This window comes from Miscanthus floridulus, chromosome 6, assembly GCF_019320115.1.
Source record: "Miscanthus floridulus cultivar M001 chromosome 6, ASM1932011v1, whole genome shotgun sequence".
In the NCBI taxonomy this organism is placed as follows: Eukaryota; Viridiplantae; Streptophyta; class Magnoliopsida; order Poales; family Poaceae; genus Miscanthus; species Miscanthus floridulus.
Window position 1 is genome coordinate 94,287,414 of NC_089585.1, and position 23,921 is coordinate 94,311,334.

General features: G+C 41.7%; 2 protein-coding genes across 6 annotated transcripts; both read left to right on the top strand.

Moving 5' to 3' along the window:
* Nucleotides 1–1,516: 1,516 nt before the first annotated feature.
* LOC136458673 (splicing factor U2af small subunit B-like) lies at nt 1,517–4,566 on the top strand. 5 transcript variants are annotated; one of them, XM_066458600.1, is made up of 4 exons: nt 1,529–1,661; nt 2,612–2,864; nt 2,992–3,110; nt 3,380–4,566. In XM_066458600.1, exon 4 carries the CDS (start codon nt 3,410–3,412, stop codon nt 4,274–4,276), a length of 867 nt encoding a protein of 288 aa, XP_066314697.1. In that variant the 5' UTR covers nt 1,529–1,661; nt 2,612–2,864; nt 2,992–3,110; nt 3,380–3,409; the 3' UTR covers nt 4,277–4,566. The 5 variants fall into 5 exon arrangements, with proteins under 5 accessions (XP_066314696.1, XP_066314697.1, XP_066314695.1 ...); XM_066458598.1 differs by having other exon boundaries at nt 2,612–3,110; XM_066458602.1 differs by lacking the exon at nt 2,992–3,110 and having other exon boundaries at nt 2,612–2,704.
* Nucleotides 4,567–13,512: 8,946 nt separating this feature from the next.
* Nucleotides 13,513–23,769, top strand: LOC136456340 (probable E3 ubiquitin-protein ligase ZFP1). The gene is given in 7 exon segments (XM_066456171.1): nt 13,513–13,755; nt 20,109–20,533; nt 20,535–20,991; nt 21,272–21,621; nt 22,330–22,431; nt 22,514–22,678; nt 23,296–23,769. Coding segments are annotated over 6 exon segments (1,566 nt in total). The 5' UTR covers nt 13,513–13,755; nt 20,109–20,191; the 3' UTR covers nt 23,446–23,769.
* The last annotated feature ends 152 nt before the right edge of the window (nt 23,770–23,921 follow it).

The following is a 23,921-nucleotide window of genomic DNA, read 5'->3' on the forward strand; positions in this document are numbered from 1 at the left end:
CGGAAAGGTCCAGTTCTCCAGGAAAAAAAAGTGAGAGAAGAATGCAAAAAATTTAAAAGAACTTCGATTAGCGACCTACCAACAAAATCATATGGAGAAATGCTTCGAAAGCCGGCCTTTTGCATACACTGACTTGATCCCAATGTCCTGCAAAATAGCACTAACATTAGGTGAGCTCCCCTCGAATCTAATGTAACTGCTCTTGTAATAAAAACTTTTGATATAATTAGGCTAATTGCTAGTCAAAGATAACAAAATTTGAATTTTAATACGCGCATGCCTCGTATTCGGAGGGAGTACTAGTTTTCATTTAGTGCATAGTCTGTCGCCACTATTCAATGAATTTGTAGTCAACTGGTTGTGGAGTTTGTTGCTGCAGACCAACCTGGGACAGAACTCAATGCCAAACTTGTTTGAGAACGCACATGTAGTGTGATTTGTGAAGGTGCTGCACATTCTCCTCTTGGGCATTTCTTAGGGTGCTCAAGTCCCCTCCGAGTTAAATGGTTCGCGTGCCCTTAAACCCGACTTATCCGCTTCTTTTTTCATCCGGAACAGTATTTTTCTCTCACAAATTTCTCCAGAATTCCTCCAAACGAACGGGGCCATAGGGAGGCCAATCAAATAAAAAATGAGACTGCAGCGAGGTGGAGCCCAAGTCTTCATATTTCCTTCCATGGCTGAAATTCTATGGACCCCATGGAGAAATGGCGACCCGATGCAGAAGGTAACTAACCAAAGGGTGCTGATCCTCCACTCCAGGACTCCTTCCCTAACATCATGAACCCAAGTATTATGTCAGTAAAAGCCTCTTGTACTGTTCTTCTGCTTTTAACTCTCTTTGAGTCTGTTGTATGCTTACACAAGGACGGTGCGCTTGCATATTCTTCGACAAGGCACAAGAAGTAATGGATGGTGAGAAATATCTCGTTACAAAGTGTGGCGAATGAACCAATAGATAAACATTATTGCACAGCAAAGACGTTTAAGAAAGCAGAGTAGCAGACTGATCAGTCATCATTTTGGTTGGAACAAGGAGGGGCTCAGATATATCATATCATACCTTCGAGAAACAAAAATCTTTTGAGGTTCGACAAAAAGAATCCTACTGCTTTCCGTACTTCCGATGGGTTTAGGTTTATGGTATCAGCATGTTCACGCCTACCAAATCTTCGCAATATTTTCAATGGGGTCAAAGCATCATAAGGAAATAGCTGAATCAGCTGGGGATGCTGATAAGAAACTATCTCAGTGAACCAAGGCAGAATAATTTGGATAACTTCAGCTGAAGAATTTAATCTGCTGGTGGAATTCATCTTGCATCATGCGAGGTTGTATGACGTGCTGAGCATATTCGGTTGATTACACACGAACTGAATCACACGGTGGTCCACTCCACTCAGACTCTGTCATGGAGAAAGAAGAGCCGCGCCTGGGCCTAGAGCCCTAGACATGATGATGGATCAGACCAAAACAGCACCCAGGTCCGCCTTGAGGCCCATATGAATTTCGAGAAAGAAGCAGCCCGTCCTGACCTTTTCTTGGAACCCCTCTTCTTCTCCCGTTTCCCCTGCGTGCGAAGCTCTCTCTCGTGGCGACGACTGGACGACCGCCGCCGCCGCCCTTCGCCAGGTCTTCTTCGGGCCCTTCGCCGGCGACGAGTACGCCCACCCCTTCTCTTCCCTTCCTGCTACGCGAAACTGAGCGTCCAAACCCTAGCTTAACCTATTTGTATTCGGATCTGATCTAATTACAGGAGTATACATGTGTTATGCCTACTAATTCGATTATGTTTCAAAAAATTACCTGGTGTAGTGTATGTATACACCCATGTCCTTTACTTGGCCGCGCCTGCTGTGTTTGTGTTCAAACCTTAACCAAGGCCACAAGGGGGCAAGTGTATTGATTTACCTCGCTGGCTTGTCTGGGGGATAATGATTGGGAAATAGCTTACTTTGTTGAGTGAGAAGCTCATTTGAAGATCTACCTTTTGCTGTAAATAAATCCTAAGGTGTAATGTATCTTGCCTGTTACAGGTCTGCCAGCCTATTTCTGTTCATCTTTGAAGTAATAGCTTGTTTTCTCCTATCCGATTTGCCTGTACAAGTCTGCTGGGCCATACTGCTGCCAATCAAACATATTAATCAGCATCAGGGAAACTAATTTTGATGTCGATAGCATTGACCATCAGCCATTGATGTTTCATAAACCAAGGTTGTATGTTTTTTATGAACAAAACTTATCGTTGAAGCTATCACTTAGTTTGTTTCATTACTGTGCTAGCATCTTGGAATCAGCAGCTCTTGCTTATGGCTGACTGCCTCATAGATATGATTCCAACACTACTTTACCTGCCTAATTAGCGATTAGGGGGTTAGGTGCAGCTCTGTGCATTTTAGAATACTGCTTTAGTGAGCACCTAGCAGGATTCTAGGTCATATCTTGTATCATGGTTATATTTTTGTACAGCAACCATGTACTTTAATTTACTTCTACACATTTTTAAGTGCTGTTTTATTTTTACATTAGTATTCTAAGGAGTAATATGCTTTATTTCTTTCCTTGGTTGTTTACTTGATTATATATTTTAATGATCTTAAACGGTGTGCAGATTAGGGTTTTAAAATTTCTGAAATAAAATTCTTTGCCGGATGGATATAACAAGGCCTGCCTGAGAAGGAGCTGCTCTTTTGCAAGGCGAAAAGTTGCTCTTTCTATCTTTTCTTTTCTTTTCTTTCTTTTTGCCTTGTTGGTCTCGTTGCAGTTGCAGGGACAGGGACAATACACACTTAGTGGGGGACTATCAGTATACCGTCTTTTTGCAGTTGCAGGGGTTGTACCTTTGGTGTTAACTATTTGAAGGAGTGAGTTTAGGCTAATAGACTGCAGATATCCGATAATGCTTTGCTCTGGAGAAATATTATATTCTCCTGTGTCATTTACTTATATACTCTCATCATTCTGATATTAACAATTTGAGTTAGTGTGCAGCTTAGGTCATAAGAAGAGGTTTGGCTAGTGTTGTTTTGCAAGAACTTGAGGTCTGCTATGTCTTGGGACTGCAGTAGTAGCTGCTGCCTTTTGAGCAGTTAACCTCAATGTTCAAATGGGTAAATATGCTGTATGCTAAATTGCTAATGTTTTGGGAATATTTTAAAACAAATAAACAAGTACAGTGCATCCACATAGTTGTAAAACGAATACAATGCATCAAGTTTGGTAATATTCTGGATGCTGATATTGTGTAACCGCATTGTCCATCAGTACTCTTAACTCAAATTTTCTTGTGGTTCACCAATTAAATTATGGGGGCTTTCGTGTATCAGGAAGAGTCCTCTTAATTTAGAGAGGTATTAATGATCTAATACTTTCTTTGCAGGCTTCTGGTCAGTTGGACTGATTTTGAATCATGGCGGAACACTTGGCTTCAATATTTGGTACAGAGAAAGATAGGGTCAACTGCCCATTTTACTTCAAGATTGGGGCTTGTCGTCATGGAGATCGTTGCTCACGTCTCCATAACAGGCCAACCATATCACCAACTCTTGTTCTCGTTAACATGTATCAGCGCCCTGACATGATCACCCCTGGGGTTGATGCTCAAGGTCAGCCAATTGATCCCCGCAAGATGCAGGAGCATTTTGAAGATTTTTACGAGGATATCCATGAGGAATTAAGCAAGTTTGGTGAGATCGAGAATCTCAATATCTGCGATAACCTTGCTGATCACATGATTGGTAATGTCTACGTCCAGTTCAGGGAGGAAGATCAGGCAGCTGCTGCTCATACAGCCCTTCAGGGCCGTTTTTACTCTGGCCGACCAATTGTTGTTGACTTCTCCCCTGTGACTGATTTCCGCGAAGCGACCTGCCGGCAGTATGAGGAGAACAGCTGCAATCGCGGTGGATATTGCAATTTCATGCATGTGAAGAAGATTGGTAGGGATCTGAGGAAAAAAATGTTTGGGCATTACAAGAGGCCGTACAGGGGAAGGAGCCGTAGCCCTAGTCCACATCACAGGAGGGAGCGCCGGGACCGAGATGATTACCGTGGCGCCGGTGGTGGCAGAGGCCGTGGCCGTGATGATTACCATGGTGGTGGCGGTGGGCGCAGGGGTGGAGGCAGCAGGCATGAAAGGTATGACGATGGAGGGAGGCGCAGGCATGGTGGCAGCCCCCCTCCCAGGCGGGCGAGGAGCCCTGTCAGGGAGAGCAGTGAGGAGCGCAGGGCTAAGATTGAGCAGTGGAACCGTGAAAGGGATGAGAAGCAAGGGTGAGCGTCACTGGTTCCGTTCTGGGAACTTACTATTTTATCAGGATTGCCTTTTGAGTTCAGTGATCTCTAGGGCATGGATTCTAATTTATTTTGCTGCATGAAACTTGTGAAACTGTCATTTTTGTGTTCCGTGACGTTTTGTCAGGCTGTTGTGTATTGCATTTGCTCGACCCTTTTGTTTATGCCGAATGTTTGGCATGCCACTGTGGTGGACTGATGGCTGCCTGATTGTACTGGAGCACTGATCATTCCTGGCTGGGGTGCACTGGCGGTCTGGCTCGCCTTTGTTTTCGTTTCTCCTGTGCTTTGCCTGTGCGGCCACCTCTGAGGTCGCGGCTGCATTGATTTTCTTCGTCTGTGATGGTCAGGATTCAGGATTCGAGGCTCTGAAAAAAGATTATCGTGTAGGAGGTTATCCCTCGTATTACGCCTTGTTACTTAAATTTATCGTGCTAGATTAATGATCTCAGCTGCTTTAGACTAACCTGACTTGCAATTTATTAGAAGCTGTATATATGCTAATGGAAAAAGTTTATTTTACCTTGCTGAACATTAGTTGTAGTCGGATTTTTCTTATCGAACGTAGACAAGTACCACCTAAATTCTTAAAACCGTACAAATTATCTCATTGCCCTGTTTTGGATTTGGTTCTAAGGAGGTTTTGTCCTTTTTCTAGTTAAAAGAATCTTGTAAATACCTCCTCCTTTTTCAAATTATAAGAGATTCTTGTTTTTTAAATACATTGATTTTACTATATACTCTAGTGTATTTTCAAGTGCATAGCAAAAATTATGTATCTAGAAGATCTAAAACGTCTTTTAACTTAGAATAGAGGAAGTAATAAGACGAAACCACAGAAAATGTCTAGAAGCATCTAAAAGTTACTGAAAATTCGTAGAGATAGATTGGGATATGACGAATCCAAATAAAATATTTAGAACTCGTGAAAACATATTTAGAAGCTTCCAAATGTAGCGATGACTGGTAGAGGAAGGATCAATCATCTCCTAAGTCCCTTCCAAGCTGAGGTGATCGCGTGTTTACAAGGATTCAGACTGCACTAAACCTTGGCATTGGTAAGCTGACTGGAGACCGACGCTCTGCTGATCAAACAAGCTCTGGCTTCAACTGAAGTATGTGATAGACCGGAGGAAGGTCTGGTGAATGAACTTAAGTTTTAAGTGTCTACTATCTTTATTCATTTCGAGTGTGTGTTCCAGGGTAGAGATTGTAATAGGGTGGCCCATGAGTTGGCTTCTTTGGGGTATGATTGTGTAGAAGGAAATGAGCTAATTTCTAGTTCCATTCCTGAGCACATTGATGTAATCGTAGCTGCGGATTTGTCAGCTGATAAGTAATGAAAATCCCCGGTTCAAAAAAAAGTTTGGATTTGGACAGAGTAAATAGACCCAGTCCAAACCTATGAGCTCCAAAACACCCAAGCAAGCAAATAGACCGTCTTATTGGATGGTCACCAAGTATTCTTTTTTGCCGACAAACATTTCGTGACAACGAGGTGTAGCACCAAACTTGGGGCCTGAGTATAGTGTGAAGTCGATTTCAAATGGTTTGACCGGTTTCAAAGGTGGAAGGACAAATAAGATACTTATCAGCCTGGCTTATTAGCCATGGTACAGTGTTTTTCTCTCACAACAAAACAACATTAGCTGGCTTATCAGCCGCAAAAACCATCAGCCGAACAGCTCAAGAAGAATATATTTCTCGCTAAATCTATAAAAAGTACTAATATTTATGATACCAAATAAGTAGCACTAAATTAATCATGGGATAAAATTTTATAGTCTATTTATTTGATGTCATAAATGCTAATAATATTTTCTATAAACTTAGTCAAATTACGAAAAATTGATCCAAACCAAATCTAGAATGACATCATTTTTTAGACAAGTAGTATATGACAATGAGGTACTTGTTGGTTGAAAATTGTGAGTTTATTTTTATAGAAGATTTGACCATGTTAATTGAATGATATAATGTTAAGGTTATGTTTCTTGATAAGCTCTATTGTTAACATTTATATTGTCTAAGTTTATAATAACGCCATAAATTTTAGTGTTTTCTCTGCACAAAATTTTTGGGAAATAATTTTGTGCAATAATTACTACAACAAGATCACTTAAGAGCACTAATTGTTTTTGTATTTAATCTTATCCAGATGACATTTTTATGGTGCTTTAGGAAATTTACCACATTAAGACTATATACAAGAATGCTCTTGATTTTTCTCATCTAATTAGCCTCATCATTTCTGTATTGAAGAAGATATATGATGATGAGGTACTGTTGGAATATCCTAAAAATGTATACCTCTCTCCTACCCCTCCACACCACACCCCCAGTAAATCTTTCTCTCTCATAACATTTCATGTATATCTCAATCCATAAATTTTACACATGTCGTATATGTGTTGTAGTGTTGTATATTAAGACACCTTGGCTACATATATGAAGGTCACCCATGTGTGTGATTCTTCATTGCAATAGTGGTGGCCACCTCTACACCTTTCCCTTGGCAATCTTGTCATCTTTACCACACTTTGGCATCACCACCTAGGGGATCCTCATCTATGTTTTCGTCAATACCCTTCACAAAGTGATAGCCATTACAAGTTCTAAATCATACACTCTGTCTATCATGCAAGTTAGCTAAGCAAGCATGTGTGTTTACCTTTTTCTAGTTATATGCCATGCACTTACCTTTTGAGTTCGTTCATTGTGATATCCGGATACCATCTATTGCCATCATATGTGGCAACTTATATTATTTTGTGATCATTGATGACTTCACTCATTTTTATTGGACCTTTCCTTTTAGGTGCAAATTCGAAGTTCATCGATAATTCATCAACATATTGTTGATCTTTGCAATTACATTTAAACCCAACTTAGCCTACCACTCAAATGTATCTTGATCGACAAGGGCGCTGAATTCGTCAAACATGCCACAAAAGCCTTCCTTGCATCTCATGGCACCCAACTTTCCCTATCCTTCCCATACACATCCTCTCAAAATGTCAAGGTTGAACACATTATACGCACTCTTAACAATATTCGACACACCTTGATCATCCATGCCCACATTCCAATTACTTACTGGGCCAAGACACTCGCAATAACTAGATACCTTCTTAACAGGCGGTCATTTTCATCTATCCATAACGCCATTCCTTATGAGCTTCTTTATCGCAAAAAACTGATTGTGCTCAGTTTTGTGTGTTCAGTTATCTTTGCTATCTAAACCATGCTGCCATGACCCCTCATATATTACCATGATCTACCGCATGCATGTTTCTCAGTTAGTCGACACTGCATAAAGTCTCGCATTGCCTCGACCTTGCTACTCGTCGAGTTATTATTTCATGTCATGTCATATTTGATGAGTCCTCATTTTCTTCTAATGCCTCAAGTGACTTCCTTATTGATGATGGTGGCATATCAATGCTCTAAACTATTGTTGTGGCCCTTGTGGTAGCTCCATCACACTGTACGAAGGACCTTGATGTCGTCTAGAAGGGATGAATAGGTGAAACCTACAGGTTAAAACAACTTTACATGCTTATCCGAGAGGCAAGAGCAATGTGAGGACCTCGAGCAGGACAGGAAAGATCTACAAACGAGTTTATTGGCTCAGCCCTAGCGTCGCATGCACGTGTTAGGCTATAATATGGCTCACTACCTTGCCTCTAGAGTCTAGAACTTGTTATCTGTCGTAGGCAGAAGCTGGTTGGCTTCATGGGTGCATGGTGTTGGGACAAGGGGGTGCAGATGAGGTTAATATCTGAAAATTCCTTTTGGTTGTGGGTGTGTATGCACCCACTATAATGCATATACCTTCACCTCTATGTGCATGGATATGCATCTTTTGCACTTGGATCATCTAGAGAAGTCCAACTACAAAGTTGAAAGTCTATTTGGGTTTCGGTAACTAATGACAACATTTGTCGACTAATGATTCCATGTGAGATGAAAGGTTAAGTATAGTCCACAAGCAAAACTTGGAGCTACATGATGGTCATGGTGGAGATGGCATGATCATATGATGCAAGAGTTCAACAAGGCGAAGAGATGGAAGCAAGGATGAGAAGCAATGGAGTGGAAGACAAAAGTAAAGGAAAAGGTCTATGCATAGGGCTTTGTCTTTCATTGGCCATGAGGTGATTAGAGAAGTTAATATGGTTGGATTGATAGGATAGTTAATCATACTATAAAGAGGGACAATTTGAATTTGCAAATTCAGTTATCTAGTGCCACTTAAGTTATCCAACTTTGCGTATGCATTAAGATCGAATGACGAGGTGATCAAGTGAAAAACTTTTAAAAATGTTTGTGAAATGCTAACTCAGTGCTAAAGGTGTTGGTCATCCCGCGGAGACCTATTGGAGTTAGTGATTTGAAAATATTTGAGAAAAGGAGCTCGGTGGAGTATTTTTACTCCCACCGGATCTCTAGTCACCTGAGCTTTTAGCGGTGACCTAGTGAAAGGTCCTAATATGGCTAGAGGGGGAGGGTGAATAGCCTATTTAAAAATCTACAAATCAACTAGAGCAATTTGATTAGTATAACAAGTAGCGAAATGCAAACTTGCTCTAGCTCTACAAGGGTTGCAAACCACCTATCCAACAATTCTAGTTTCTATGATCACTAAACACACAATTTGGTATGTCACTACTCACTAAGAGCTCTCACACTTGCTACACTAAAGAGCTCCACTAGATGAACTTAAACTACAAAGCAAGCTCTTAATTCTAGCTACACTAAATAGCTTGCTACAACTAGTTTGCAAGAATATAAATGAGTGAGTAGGATGATTATACCGCCGTATAGATGAGTGAACCAATCACAAGATGAATACTAAATCAATCACCGGGACAATAGCAAAGGGCAAGAGACAACTAATTTTTCTCCCGAGGTTCATGTGCTTGCCGGCACGCTAGTCCCCGTTGTGTCGACCAACACTTGGTGGTTCGGTGGCTAAGAGGTGTTGCACGAATCTTGTACACACAATTGGACACCGCAAGAACCTATCCACAAGTGAGGTAACTCAATGACACGAGCAATCCACTAGAGTTACCTTTCGGTGCTCCGCCAATGAAGGCACAAGACCCCTCACAATCACCACGATTGGAGCCAAAGACAATCACCAACCTCCGCTCGACGATCCTCGCTGCTCCAAGCCGTCCAGGTGGTGACAACCACCAAGAGAAACAAGTGAATCCCGCAGCGAAATACGAATACCAAGTGCCTCTAGATGCAATCACTCAAGCAATGCACTTGGATTATCTTCCAATCTCACAAGAATGTTGAATCAATGATGGAGATGAGTGGGAGAGCTTTGACTAAGCTCACAAGGTTGCTATATCAATGCAAATGGCCAAGAAAGAGAGCTTGAGCCGACCATAGGGCTTAAATAGAAGCCCCCACGAAATAGAGCCGTTGGATCCTCGGTCTACTGAAAATCGGGGCGACCGGATGCGCCGGTCAGATCGATCGGACGCTGGATCCCAGCGTCCAATCGCACGATGCATGCCACGTGGCACCTGCTTCAAATGCTGATCGCCCAATCTCAACGGTCATCAGTACATTTTAGTTGTGACCGGACGCGCTGCTTCAAAGTGACCAGACGCAGGACCTCAACGTCCGGTCGTTTCCAATAAGGCTCCATTCATGACCAGACGCGTCCGGCTGATAACGATTGGACGTAGGACCCCAGTGTCCGGTCACTTCCAGTAAGCATCCAGAGACAATTTTTTGTGATCGAACGCGTTCGGTTACCCCTGATCGGACTCATTCAGCATCCGGTCAGTCACCCTCTTCTCTGTGTGTTGCCACGTCAGCAGGACAGGACGTACCCCGTCAGCATCCGGCCATGAAGTGACCCAGCATCCGGTCGAAGCCCGACACCAGTGTCTTCACTACTTCCACTGACCGGACGCTCCGGTCCAGTTGAGGCCAGCGTCCGGTGCACTCTGTGAAAACCTATCTTTTCTGTATAGGGCGCCGGATGAAGTTTCTTACCCTTGCTCCCAAGTGCTAAACATAATATGTATCACCTTTGTGCATGTGTGTTAGCGTATTTTCACAAATATTTTCAAGGGTGTTAGCACTCCACTAGATCCTAAATGTATATGCAATGAGTTAGAGCATCTAGTGGCACTTTGATAACCATATTTTGATACTGAGTTTCACCCCTCTCAATAATACGGCTATCGATCCTAAATGTGATCACACTCACTAAGTGTCTCGATCACTAGAACAAAAAGCTCCTATCAAGTTTCACCTTTGCCTTGAGCTTTTTGTTTTTCTTCTCCTTTTTCCAAGTTCAAGCATTTGATCATCACCATGCCATCACCATCATCATGTCATGATCACCATTGCTTCACCACTTGGAGTAGTGCTACCTATCTCATAATGACTTTGATAAACTAGGTTAGAACTTGAGGGTTTTCATCAATTCACCAAAATCAAACTAGAGCTTTCACCTAGCCAATAGTGGAAACAACAAAAATGACCTTACCTTCTGGTGGCACTAGAGAGCTGAGCACCCGAGTTTGGTCATAATGAGTTTGGGCATGCGAGAGATTTCAAATAGGGACACCAGAGTCCTCTGGAGATCGACCTAGAGCTTGGCATTGGGTTATCTTTAGAGAGAGGGTGTTTTCATGCAAGTTAGGCGCTAACACTCACAAAAAATTGTCCGGTGGCTCATAGGAGAGAGCACTAAAGCTTACAGCACTGGTAATGGCTAGTTTAGAACTTTAGATAAGGTACAATCGACCACTGAGGGAGCTCCTGATGGTGAACTTTGGTGACCCACCAAAGGTTTCAAGTAAGGCTGAAAAAGCTACATTAAGAGCTCAACATCTAGTTTCTTGAGTGAGGATGTTAATACAGGGTGTTGCTAGGCTAGATAGAAATTTTGGACCTCCTAATTGATGTCCACACACATTAGATCTCAAGATTCACTTCCACTCACATTTTCCTTGCTTGAGATTGCATTTTTGGTTAAGATTGGAGTGATTCTAATGCATGTGCTTTTGAGAGATTGCATTGAGTGGCATTAGAGATCAAGTTTGTTGTGGGTTTGCTTGTTACTCTTGGTGGTTGCCACCACCTAGACTGGCTTGGTGTAGCAAGCCTCCATTCACGCACTAAATTGAAGATGGTGAGGTGCTCCGAAGGTGATTTGTGAGGGGTTATTAGGGTTCATCCCCGCTAGAGGTGACAAAAAATAGTGGAAAAGGGGCTCGGAGAGCACCTTGTGATCGATCTAGTTCAAGATCAAGTGCTCACGTCAGACCCAACCATGAGGGGTTGTTGACTTGATAGAGGAGCAACGATTCTCGAGTTTGCCTAAACATGGACATAGGTGACCAGCAAGTAACCAAACCATGAGGATATATTTATGTGTCATCCCTTGCGTGGTATCTCGCTTGTTCACTCTACTCTTGTGCTTTATTTTGTGTTGTTCAATTCATAGAGTAGAACAATTAGGACTCGTCCATCTTAGGAAGCAAGTGGAGCTTCGTTAGCGGATGATGTGGCACGCTGATGTGGACAACTAAATGTATGTTATTGGATGATGATGTGTGTATCATAATTGCCTACGCTAGTGGATCTAATTGTATCTGATAGTGGACTACTGAGGTGGAAGCATATCAAGATAGAACCTCTAGTGGGATTTAGGTCTATAAGATATATAGATAAGATATAGATATAGATATAGATAGATATGGATATAGATATAGATCGTTTACTTATTCTTGTACTTTATTACATTAAAGAGAATGCAAGAGTCAGGAAATCACCGTACATGTAACAACACAGTTCAAGGTAAGTCCTCTAGTATAATTAACTTTTCTTTCAAAACTAGGTAACCAGTATAAAATTGTTTATACGAGAACTTTGTTGGAGTGGATTAGTGTAAAAATTAAACTAAATTCCACTCCAATCCACTCTAACACATACAGATTGAGGCAGATATGAGTACATCTAAACAAGGCCATAGGATGTGTTTGGTAGGGTTCCAGATTCTAGTAGAAGCACTTTATATCCAAATTCTCTTCAGAAACTGTTTCTCTAATGAATTAGAATCACATTGTGAAACCATTCGACTAACTTTTGCTAGATTTTTTTTCTAAAGAAACCTCTTCAGAGAGGGTACAAAGCTCCTGCAATTCACTTTAAAAGGAAAAAATTGACCCGGTTTATAGGAAAAGCATATGATCCTAGATAACAAATTCTGAGTATCCAGTAAACACACAACACCAACCCATAAAAAGATGGATCCCGTCGTGTGTCATCGTCGCCGAGCTTGTCATAATAGCAACGAGCAACTCTGATTTCACACGACGAACATCAGCCAGAAAGGAGAAACCACATTTGGGTGTTTCTCTGGACCAGTGTTAGTCTAAACATTTAAATAGGACTAAACGGTCACCTATCGTTTAACTATTTATTTGTGCTAAATTGCCATTTAAACAGGACTAAGCAGGATAAATGAAAGATTAAACAGACATGACAAACCATTGTAGAGTTTACACAACGTGTAAATGGGCTAAACGACTGCGCCGAACATTGTTCTGGACTAGTAAAAAACAGAAATTGGTTCCAAATGATTGTCCCTAAAGCGTTTCTCACTTTGTGATGTTTAACATCAGTTCTACTTAGCTGAAACGTTTCTCGCTACTAAATGCACACTTTGCATCCTAAGACTCGAGCAGAGACCACAACATTAGTTAGGAACAGTATGTTTATCTGATGGCAGTGAGCAACTGTGGAAAAACTAAGCATTTGCAACAGCATAAAAGGTGCTACGGAGTCCCTTGGCACATAAGATCACACATAGAAACAAATGCCATGTTCGCTTAGCTGATAAGTCGTGACTGAAAGTATTATTGACTGATTTATTGTAAGAGAAAAATACTATGCATTTTAAAAAAACCTATAAACAATCGTACGGGACGAACGAAATTGGGCCATTGGCGTCGCACGCTCCGTCGCTCTCGTCTCCACTCTCTCCATTCGCCTCTCTCTTTCTCTCATTCGTAAAAGAAAAAAATAAACAAAAAGACAGCGGACGGATAAAAAAAGGATCGCAAATGCTATATCCCCCTTGTGCCTAAAAACGATACGAATCAGGGCCTCTTTTGCTCCTCGTCCTCTCTCGTCTCTCTTCCTCTACCACCACTCTTCTCCTGCTCGCTAAAAAAAGCTTCTCGAGCTTATAAATACGCTCCCCTCCCTCCCGGTGCCAAGTTCCTCCCCCCCGATCCTCTTGCCCCCCTCCACCCGCCGATCGCCCTCCGCTCGCTCCACCGCGGCGGGCGATCGCTCATCTCCCTCTACCCTCCCTCCGGCGCGCGATTCCCGAGCGAGGCGCCACCCACCGAAGATTTCCGACGACGGACGGCCGGCTCGCTCCCTCCCCTACCTTGCCGATCGGATCGCGTGCTCCCCGAGGTAACGATCTGCGAATTCCCTGCATTTTCTCCCGGTATTTCTTCCTCGCGATTCGCTCGGGCTAGCTCGATTGCTTTTGGGTGGGCGCGAAGGTATCTGTCTACTTGGGCGCCGGCCATGCATGCGCGAGTGGTCGGAGTGCGGGGGAAGGAATTAGATTCGCGGGAGCGTGCGATTTGAGTGCCCCGTAGGGCACTCCGTGCGAATTTCGTCGGTGATGGGATGAGGGAGCTGGTACCCTTTTGTCAAATAGGACATCCTTGTGTATGCTTTTTGCGGACGATGTAGTGCTAGTTGATGAAAGCCAGATAGGAGTGAATCAGAAACTGGAGTTATGGCGGGAGACTTTGGAGTCCAAAGGTTTAGACTCAATATAACTAAAACTGAGGATATGAGATGTGACTTCGGCACTACTACTCGAGGAGGAAGATATTAGTTTGGAAGGTCAAGTAGTGCCTAGGAAGGATACCTTTCGATATTTAGGATCAATGCTACAGAAAGACGGGGATATTGATGAAGATGTTAGCCATAGAATCAAAGCAGGGTGGATGAAGTGGCGTTAAGCATCTGGTGTCCTATGTGATAGAAGGGTACCACAAACGCTAAAAGACAAGTTTTATAGGACGCCAATTAGATCTGCTATGTTGTATGGTCCAGAATGTTGGTCGACGAAAAGATGACATGTTCAATAGATAAGTGTTGCAGAAATACGTATGTTGCGTTGGATTTGTGGTCATACAAGAAGGGATCGAGTTCGGAACGATGATATACGTGATAGATTAGGGGTAGCACCAATTGAAGAAAAACTTGTTCAACACCGGTTGAGATGGTTTGGACATGTCCAACGGAGACCTCCAGAGGCACCGGTGCGTAGTGGAATCCTAAGCTAGGATAGTAATGTGAAGAGAGGCAGATGAAGACCGAAGTTGACTTGGGTAGAGGCAATAAAAGGGGAGTTGAAAGGATGGAATATACCCAAAGACTTAGCCTAGGAGTGCTTGGAAAACAGCTATTCACGTGCTTGAACCTTGATTGCTTCTGCTGGGTTTCAACTCTAGCCTACTCCAACTTGTTTGAGACTTAAAGGCTTTGTTGTTGTTGTTGTTGTTGATTGTAGGCGGTCGTTCCCATCTCTGGTTAGTGGCTAAACTTCAGAGAGGGGTTGGATTCGCCTAACTCAGGCTAAACTTCAGAGAGGTGTTGGATTCGCCTAACTCGTTATGTGCATGCATGTTCTGATGGCGTGGAGAACTTTGCTAGGCTAGCTAGCATTATTTGCTGCTGTTGGTAGTCATCGAGGGGGATGCATCTGTTATGCTTGGGGTGTGCGGTTAGTGTGTAAATATACCATTTTATTGTGTATTAGTGTGCTAGTGTGCACATGCATGTGATTATTGCAGAGAATAGGAAAGAGTAAATTCCACCAAACTACCACATTCATGTCCTAAAATCTTCACAGAAATTCTGGTGCCAGTTTCGTAGAACCACTAATACTTTGCCCCTCCTCATGAACCTGCAGCATTTTCCTCTTACAGTATTCTGATTGACTGGCCCACTCATCAGCATCACATAGTGCAAAACCGAGTAAACCAAAGTAGTGGTAAAAATATGACACTGACGAGTCGGCCCATGTGCTCATGATAACGCAGGAGGCAAAAAGGTTGTGGGTTTGTTTAGAAGGGAGCCCAAAGTAGTGGTAGTTTCTGAAATGGGCACTAGAAGTCATAGTTTTGTGACATGGATAAGAACGTGGTTGTTTTGTGAAATTTACTCATTGAGAAATGTGGGCCTCGTTAGTTCGAGTTAGGTATGCTGAACTTATTGTGAGTTTGTTGGAGGTGAACTTTCTTTGGTTAAGATACCAATGATAAACAAAATGGGGACTACTTTCCAGCAAATTTTGGTGTGGTTTGGGATGTTGCAGTTGTGAAGTTGTGCGGTGGGTACCTCATAGCTGTTTGGTTGGTAGTTTGGAAATCAGATGCTTTTTGGCAAGTGAAGTTTGCACTTTTTGTTTCATGACTAAAAGCTACAGCTAGTGGATTGGGGAGGCGATTCTTAATTCTTCTAAGATGATGCTGACATAGTGATACCCTGAGTTACTTTTTGTGTTCTTGCACTGATGCCAATGTGTACAATATTTCTTGTGGATTGAGTTCCCTATGGCCACTTTCAATGCAGTTTAGTTGGTTATGGAGATTTTCCAGTGCATTTTTTGGGTGCAACAACTACACTGTTTTCCATGCCCTCGTACCCCTACCCCTAGTCTCTCCGCATATCGTTGTTTCTAACTTGGTCCTCTCAGGGTTTGATAAATCAAATCAAATTAACATACCTTGAATTGAGGTTTTGATTTTGGGGTATTATAAATATGTTGCAAAATTTCAGTGCATTTTAGGAAGTAATTGTGTTTGCACGACTGCATACATATAGTGGCTTGCCATGCTTGATTATGAGCATTATTGTATTTCCTGTGTCCTATTGTTATTGCATGCACGGTTGGCTGGGTTGCTATTGACTGCAAGTTGAATTGGGCATTGGAACGATAAGATTATCTCTTCTTGATGAGCATGCCACTTTCATACACATATAATTATTTTTCCATCCACACAGAAAAATCACCATCAAAATCTGCTTCCACTAGTTGTGATTTTAGCTTGTAGACATGGGCGCATGGCAGCAGGTATAAAGCTGGTTCCTCTGAAACTGGCTTGGAACAGCTAGCGGCAACAGAGCACAAATTTCAATCAAAATTTCAAATCATAACTGCATAAATGGTACCAAGATGTCTTTCTAAGTTTTATAGGACCTCACCTGAACACCTGATTTCATCGTTTCATAACTAGATTATACCCCGCGTGTGGCTGTGGGGATTTGTAGCACTGTACAGGGGGAGGGGGATTCATGGAGGGAGAATTGATATGTACCATCCACCATGACACCATAGCGAGTTGTGGCGGGATTGATGGGAAATTTAATAAAATTACAAAATAAAATCATTTTACTGGTTCACCTTTTAAAAAAATTGTTGTCAAACTACATTCTGGTTTAGTCACAAAACCGAAAGTGCATGTTGGGAAATTTAGCACATATCACAGTGACGTACTGATGTCACGCATAGTTGTATCTACAGCAGGACAGCTGTAACAGCTTGTGAGATCTTAACTACTTGGAAACTGTGAGCATCCATGCTGCGAGCACTGAAAACAATGAAGTTGGTGCAATGATAATTCCCAATAGCACTTTCAGCAACTATTAGAATGGGTATCACTCTTCTGTACACACAGAGATAAATACCCCCAATGTGGAATATATTTAATGAAGCAACATAAGTTATACTTTCTGAAAACTAGGACGCTGAGGAAAAAGTAGTGTATGAAAGTCAAAACATTAAATTTTGATTTGTCATTTTCTTTCATCGGCATCACTTGCTAGAGCTTATCTGGTAGCAAGGAGAAAGTAGCACAGGACTACATGGTAAACACACTTACGCACCTGAGTAATTTCAGAATACGTGGTCAATTTCTTGTGAAGAATCATTGGGTCAGGAAAATCATTCCCTAATTCACATGATGATAGGAAAGGGCATAATGAGAAGGAAAATGGTACATAAAATTGAAGGCAAGAAGTATAGGAATCTAAATTACTAATCTGATTAATTAAGGTAATGAGTGCGTCTGCTGCTGACAGGGGTGCGAGATAACCTTCTATGGAGCAGAAAGCTTTTGGTGAGACAGCGAACTCCATGCAGAACTGCTAGCTCAACATCACTGGCTGGGAGGCAGTGAAGTCATCAGTAATGGAGGATGTTTAGTGCGGCTAGCCTTCAGGTTTAAGGGTGGCAGCGTAGGAGGCAAAACAAATGAGCATGCCTTTCTGTGGAAGACAGTTCAGATATAAAGGGATATGGCACCCCGTGACGGGGGAAGCTGGGCAGATGAAGGAGACCGACAGGCAGCAACAGCTGTGCAGTTTTCGTGCACCAGGATTGTGAACAGAGATGTCCACTGAGCCGTTGATGCAGATGGGTGGGGACGCGTCGGTCACCCTTGTGTGATCGGTGGGTGACGTGGCCTCATGAGAAGCTAGAAAAATCAGGTAGTGGGGCTCTCCAATTTAGGCATAGAAGATTTGACCAGGGGGAGAGATGTCCCCCTGATTTTCATCTTAAGAAGCTGGTGCCGTGACTCGAACCCGGGCTGGCTCAGCCAACCGCTTCTTTGGCGTGTTGTGCTGACCAGTTGCACCGTGAGAGTGTTGGCATTTAGGCATAGAAGATAGAAGATTCATTGCCTTCTCTGTTCAATGCAGAGAAGAGTAGTCATTTGTATCTATTTGTGTTACCCATGCTGCTTAATACACCAGAAGCCTTCCCTTCACACAATATGCATGTTTGTCTGTCTTGTTCCTCACAAATGTTCCATGAGCCGATAATAGTGGTCAAAAGCACATGTGAAATGCACAATCCTGTTAGTAATTAGCAGTGAACTGATTGGTGCCGGATTGGACTGTTGCTATTTCTATTTCAAAATGGCAATGATTACTTGTTACAATTATCTGTATGTATTATAGTGCTGGTTTCCTTGTGCTTATTATGCAACTTGCATATACTATAGGCTGTGACGTATCCATGTTAGTATCCTCCCCTTCCTCTCAGGCATCCATTCCTTCAATTTACCTTGCATGTTCTGCTCTTTGAAAGCAAAGGTTTCTTAGGTGAGAATGGACTGAAAACCAGCAGGGTTTTCCCTAGGTCTTGTTGAAGCTCATTTTTTTGAAGAGTTTTTTGTTCTGTTTCTTTTTTCTCTTTATGCCTTTTTGAGTTATTAATGCTGCCTCTATGGGCTCTCCATCCCGAAGAACCAAGCTTTCATGACGAGAAACAACTTGATTTCTTGTGACTACTGCAGCATACTAATATTGCAAGCAGCTGGAAGCATCACTAGTTATGGATCCAGTTAGATCCTCAAGAGGATTGGATCCAGGTACATTGCATATGGTTGAAAAGATTGTTTTGGAAGTTACTTTAGTGGCTTGGTAAAAGTGGAGCAGATTAATGTACATCATCAGCATATGGCATGATTCTGTCAGTTACCACTATTCCTGTAAGTCCGCTAAGCATTGATGGCTGAGAAAACTAGGATGCCCTGTCGCCGTGATACCATTTTGGATCTTCGTTTTCTGATGCTAGAATTAGTTTTAGCAGGATCAGTTGCCATTATTTTGATATAACTTGCTCTGAGCCTAAGACAGCCCAAAATCAGTCTGGTCAATTGTTTACTTTTGGTTCTAACTGGATCACATCAGTAGTTAGCTGATGATCAGAGATATTCTCCTTGTTGATTGCATTTACTTGTGTTACTTCTCATTGCCTATGCATATCCTCCCTTCTAGCAGTAGTCCTTTGATGTTGGGGTATGTAATAGCAGTTGTTATCATGTTGGGGTATGTAATAGCAGTTGTTATCAGTTCTCTTCATTGATGTCAGACCATTTTCACTGATCCACTCACTGTAACACACTACCTGTGACTATTGTATCTTTGAATCATGTGCTTGGGGTGAGCAGCAAGAGTGACTGCTACAGTCTCTTCGATCTTTAGCATCCCACTCTTTTCTGATTGGTATGCAAAAATGATGGATATGTCTATGAGTGATATTTTTTGGGGGCAAGAAATCATTTTGGTTCAAGACTGATTGGATTACATGGTTCTATATGAGTGATGCATTGCTGCTTAAGTCCTGAGGCAATCTTCAACTCTAACTATCATTGGTTGAATGTGTATGCATATGCATTATGTAGTGTTAGGTTACTTCAGTAAGGTGTAGTTAGCATTGTTCCTTGTGATTGGGTTGCGTTAGAAGAGAGTTAATTTTGTCTTGCTTGCTTATGATATATAAAATAAAATCTCTACATTGAGAATCAGATTAATGTTTTGCCGGGCTTAGGGAAGCTGCATGTTTTTATGTGGTAACTGTAGTATTTGAGGGACACTGATCCATGGCATGTCACCTAGAGATGTCCGTCTTTACCTGTCAATGTTCTGTCTGGCAACTTCTATACTTCTCTATCTATATCTGTGTCGACTTTTTGAAACAGGTGGAACTTTGTAATTTCGTTGTGTGTTTTCGTAATTAAATTCGGGATTGCCTATGGTGGAAAAAAATTCTGTCTATTTTTCTATCAATCATCTTTAGCTTATTTATAACATTACTTTTTTTTAAGATATGAATTTTAGAATTTTCATGTCCTTTACCAAGCAAATTCCTAAATTTCACAACCTTGTCGCTTTGCATGTCACATTTGAGCCTGTTAATTTTATTTAACCTTACCTATTTTTTTATGTGGTATCAGGTAGAGGTGATGATAAGGCATAGTTTTTTGACTTAGCCTGCCTTAGCTATTTCTTGAAGCTAAGGGAAATAATAATTGGCGTTATGGCATTTAGAAATATGGTTTACACTCCCCAAGTTATTGATCTTACGTCAGAGAGAGGGCAAGCTCGAGGAGGCAATGGTAGTGAGATACCTGAGCAAGGTGCACAACATGCTGTCAGAGTTGTAGGAAATGGAACGAATGTTGGTCTCTCTGGTGTGCGAAGTTACTATGATGTGGGCATAAATCATCACCATCAGCCTGTTCCTAACCCACCCCCGAATTTAGGTGTTGATTCTGGTTTTGTCTTCGCATCAAATATGTACAATCCCTGCATGTCATCAGCATCAATCAACAGACATGTTTCTCATGCTCAGAGCTTTGGATCAGGGAATCAAACATTGCCCTCTAAACCAAGTTCCAGGAACTATGGATGAGAGTAGCAGAAATGACAGTGTTGGTGAAAGTGCTAGAGATCATATTAAAAGGAAAAATGCTGCAGTTGCTGGAAGCTATCCTTTTGTTAATGGATTTGCAAGCTCAAGCTCATCTTCTCATGCACCTCAGAATCCTATGCTTAGGCCTTGGGACCCTTCTTTTGAATCAACAGTTTCTTCTAATGTTGCACCGTTCAACCCATCAGAATATCATGGACACAGCAGTTGGCCGTCCTTAGAAGGATCTTCCATAACTGGAACTAATGGATTCAACTCAATGGCTGTTCATCCAGAATCAGCACAGCGTGGGAACTATACATTTCCATCCAATCACATTGGTCATTCATGGATGTCCCATGCTACAAATGGTATTGCTGATGGAGTTCCCCAGTGGGAATATGTCAATGCAACTACTAATATTCAAGGTAAGGAGTTCATGGACAAATGCCAGTTTTTTTTTTTTTTATTTTTTTTTATTTTTTATTATTATTATTATTATTATTATTATGAGACATCTTTAAAATCTATTTCTGCTATCTAATTGAACAATCAATATTGACACATATAAAATCGTTGCCAAGTGTACCTGATAAGTCAACTCATAGTTGATTAGCTTTGTTTATTTAAAAAAAAAGAAACTCGAGTAAGTGGTCTTCTGAGTTCTTTACTGGGGTGATATGATTTCAAACGTTTTGCTTTTAACAGGCAGATTTGCCCATTCAGGAGCCACAGAAATCGCAAATGGAGGCTTTCAGGAATATCAGAATGGCCCTTCAACTGTTTCTCGGGGACCAGTACCTTATTTCCACCAGCATGCGATGCATGGCATGCAAGCTCATAATCTGCTTGATCCTACTCAAATGCAAGTTCCTTACCAACAATGCCACAATAACGGTGTCTTGCATGGTGGTGTTAATTACCCTGGAAACCGTCTCCACTTAGGTCCACGAATTCCAGTTCTCTTCTCGAGTCCTGAACGTACTTTTGGACCTCCACCGCATCCGTTCCTGGCAAATCCAGTTAACCACCGCAACATAAGGATTCTACCACCTGAGGTAACATTACACTTCAATATGTTCTGTCAGTTAGCTTTCTGGCTACCTGCCTTTGTAGTTGGGAACAAAAACATTTTACCACCTGAGGTAACATTACACCCCAAAGGGAATGCTGGAATCAGCTTGCTGTTGCAGCTGCTGCTGCAATTTGTCAACTGCCAGCACTGTTGCAGCAACAGCAGCTGCTGCTGCAAGTAGAAGCGAACACAGCCTTTAAGGTTTTGTCCTGTTGCATAGTAACTGCGCATATTATATGACACAGCCCTTTCTGATTTATGACAGCATATAACTTTCTTCTGTCATTAGTACTACATACTCCCTCTAGCTTTGTCCTAAGTGAAACTTCTATAATTTTGACCAAGTTTATATAAAAAAAACGCGCCAGCATATACAACATTGAATTAGATTTGTTAAATTCTTCATGAAATGTGTCTTGATAGTGCGCGATTTGAATTTGTAGATGTTAATACTCCGTAATGTTTTTTTATAAAACTTGGTCAAAGTTAGTTAGAGAAGTTTGACTTAGTACTAAACCAATGGAAACTATAATTTGGAACGAAGGGAATAGTAAGTAGCTAAACTACGTTTTGGCTATATAGTGAACGGATGTACTCTTGGCAGAATTTTTCGCAGCTGCTTTTATTTTTGTTATTAAGGACATATGTTAACAGCAAATGTAAGCTCATATGGCTATTTTGTTTGTCTCAGCAGCATGCCACAATAATGGATTTTTCGAGACTGTATGAAGTGTCAAATGCTGTAGATGAGCATAGAGATATGCGTCTAGATATAGACAGCATGACGTATGAGGTATTTGGATGCCGCTGCTCTGTAAATTTCACATCACATATTAGCTATTGTCTGACATGCTTCTTTGTTTTTTTCACTACAGGAGCTTTTAGCATTAGAAGAGCAGATTGGAGATGTCAATACTGGCCTGACAAAAAGTCACATTGTAGATAAATTGAGGACTAGCCTATATGTTCCAGGAACATCGAGCATGTCTGATCAGCCATCTAAATCCTCTCTAGAGAATGATGCTTGCATAATATGCCAGGTTCTACTCCTTCACTGTATACTTTGTTTATTGACAACTAAATTTCAGCTGTTCCAAACAATGAATCATCATCAGGCTATCTGCCCCAGGTTTGACATGAACATTACAGCTGCTGCGCTCGTATAGCCTTGCAATCAGCCTTGCTGATTGCATCACTTCTCTTCCACATGGTCTGAACTAAACAGTTGTGGATCTTAGTTACACTGGTAGCTTGAATAATGTTTAGTATGCATCTATTGACGCTGCAGATGAAAATATGAAATATCTAACACAACACCACCGTAGGGGCAGTAAATAAAACCCAGATCCCACAAGTTGGGGGTCTTTCAAATAATTTCAAAGCATTATGTTTTGTTTATGGTTGTTGAGAAATAAATTAGTGATCGATTGCTTATTCAATACTATTACATAATCAGTGACATATATACAACCCATCTTCAAGGGAAATGGTTTGTACATGCTTCAAGCTGCTTCCACAATAGTAAGTAGATATAGTGTGAATAAAGCATTAGCAGAAAGATCCATGAAGTGCGTCATCAGGGATGAATTAAATCAGAAGCACTTTGTCACGCGCCAGTTCATAGTTCTAAGTAAGTTTTGCTCGGTGCATCTCGCAGGAGGAGTACCAGGTTAGAGACTGCGTTGGCACCCTTGACTGTGGTCACAGGTACCACGCAGAGTGCGTGAAGCAGTGGCTGATGGTGAAGAACTTGTGCCCCATCTGCAAGACAACAGCATTGTCTGCCAACAGAAGACAAGGACAATGAGCAGGAATGAAATAAGCCTGTAAGATATTTGCTTCGACAAACGCTCAGCTCAATTTTGTACATAAGAAGTGGTAGACAATGGTGCTACCTGTATTTGTTGTTAACTTTGTTGTGACCGGGAGGGAGTACTCAGCTTCCTGAAACTGTACAGCCATAACATTTATTATTTTTCTTCAAATGTAGAATATTTAAAATCCGCTCAGTTCGCCCCCAATGTGTATGATATGGCGAACCAGGGAGACAAAAGCTTCTGTAATGGCATCTCTAGGCAGCCTTGTATCTATTAACTTTGATGAAACTAATAGAACATGGATCCTCCTGTACATTTTTTAGAAGCTTGACGGCACCAAAATGGCTCTTTATCACTATAAGTCCGGCCAGTGATAATGTTTCTCTGCAGCTTTAGTGCAGTCGAATGTTGGTTTTCCTAATACCCCGTGCGGGTATACCGTGCACTCTTGCTCGAAGCTGCCAAA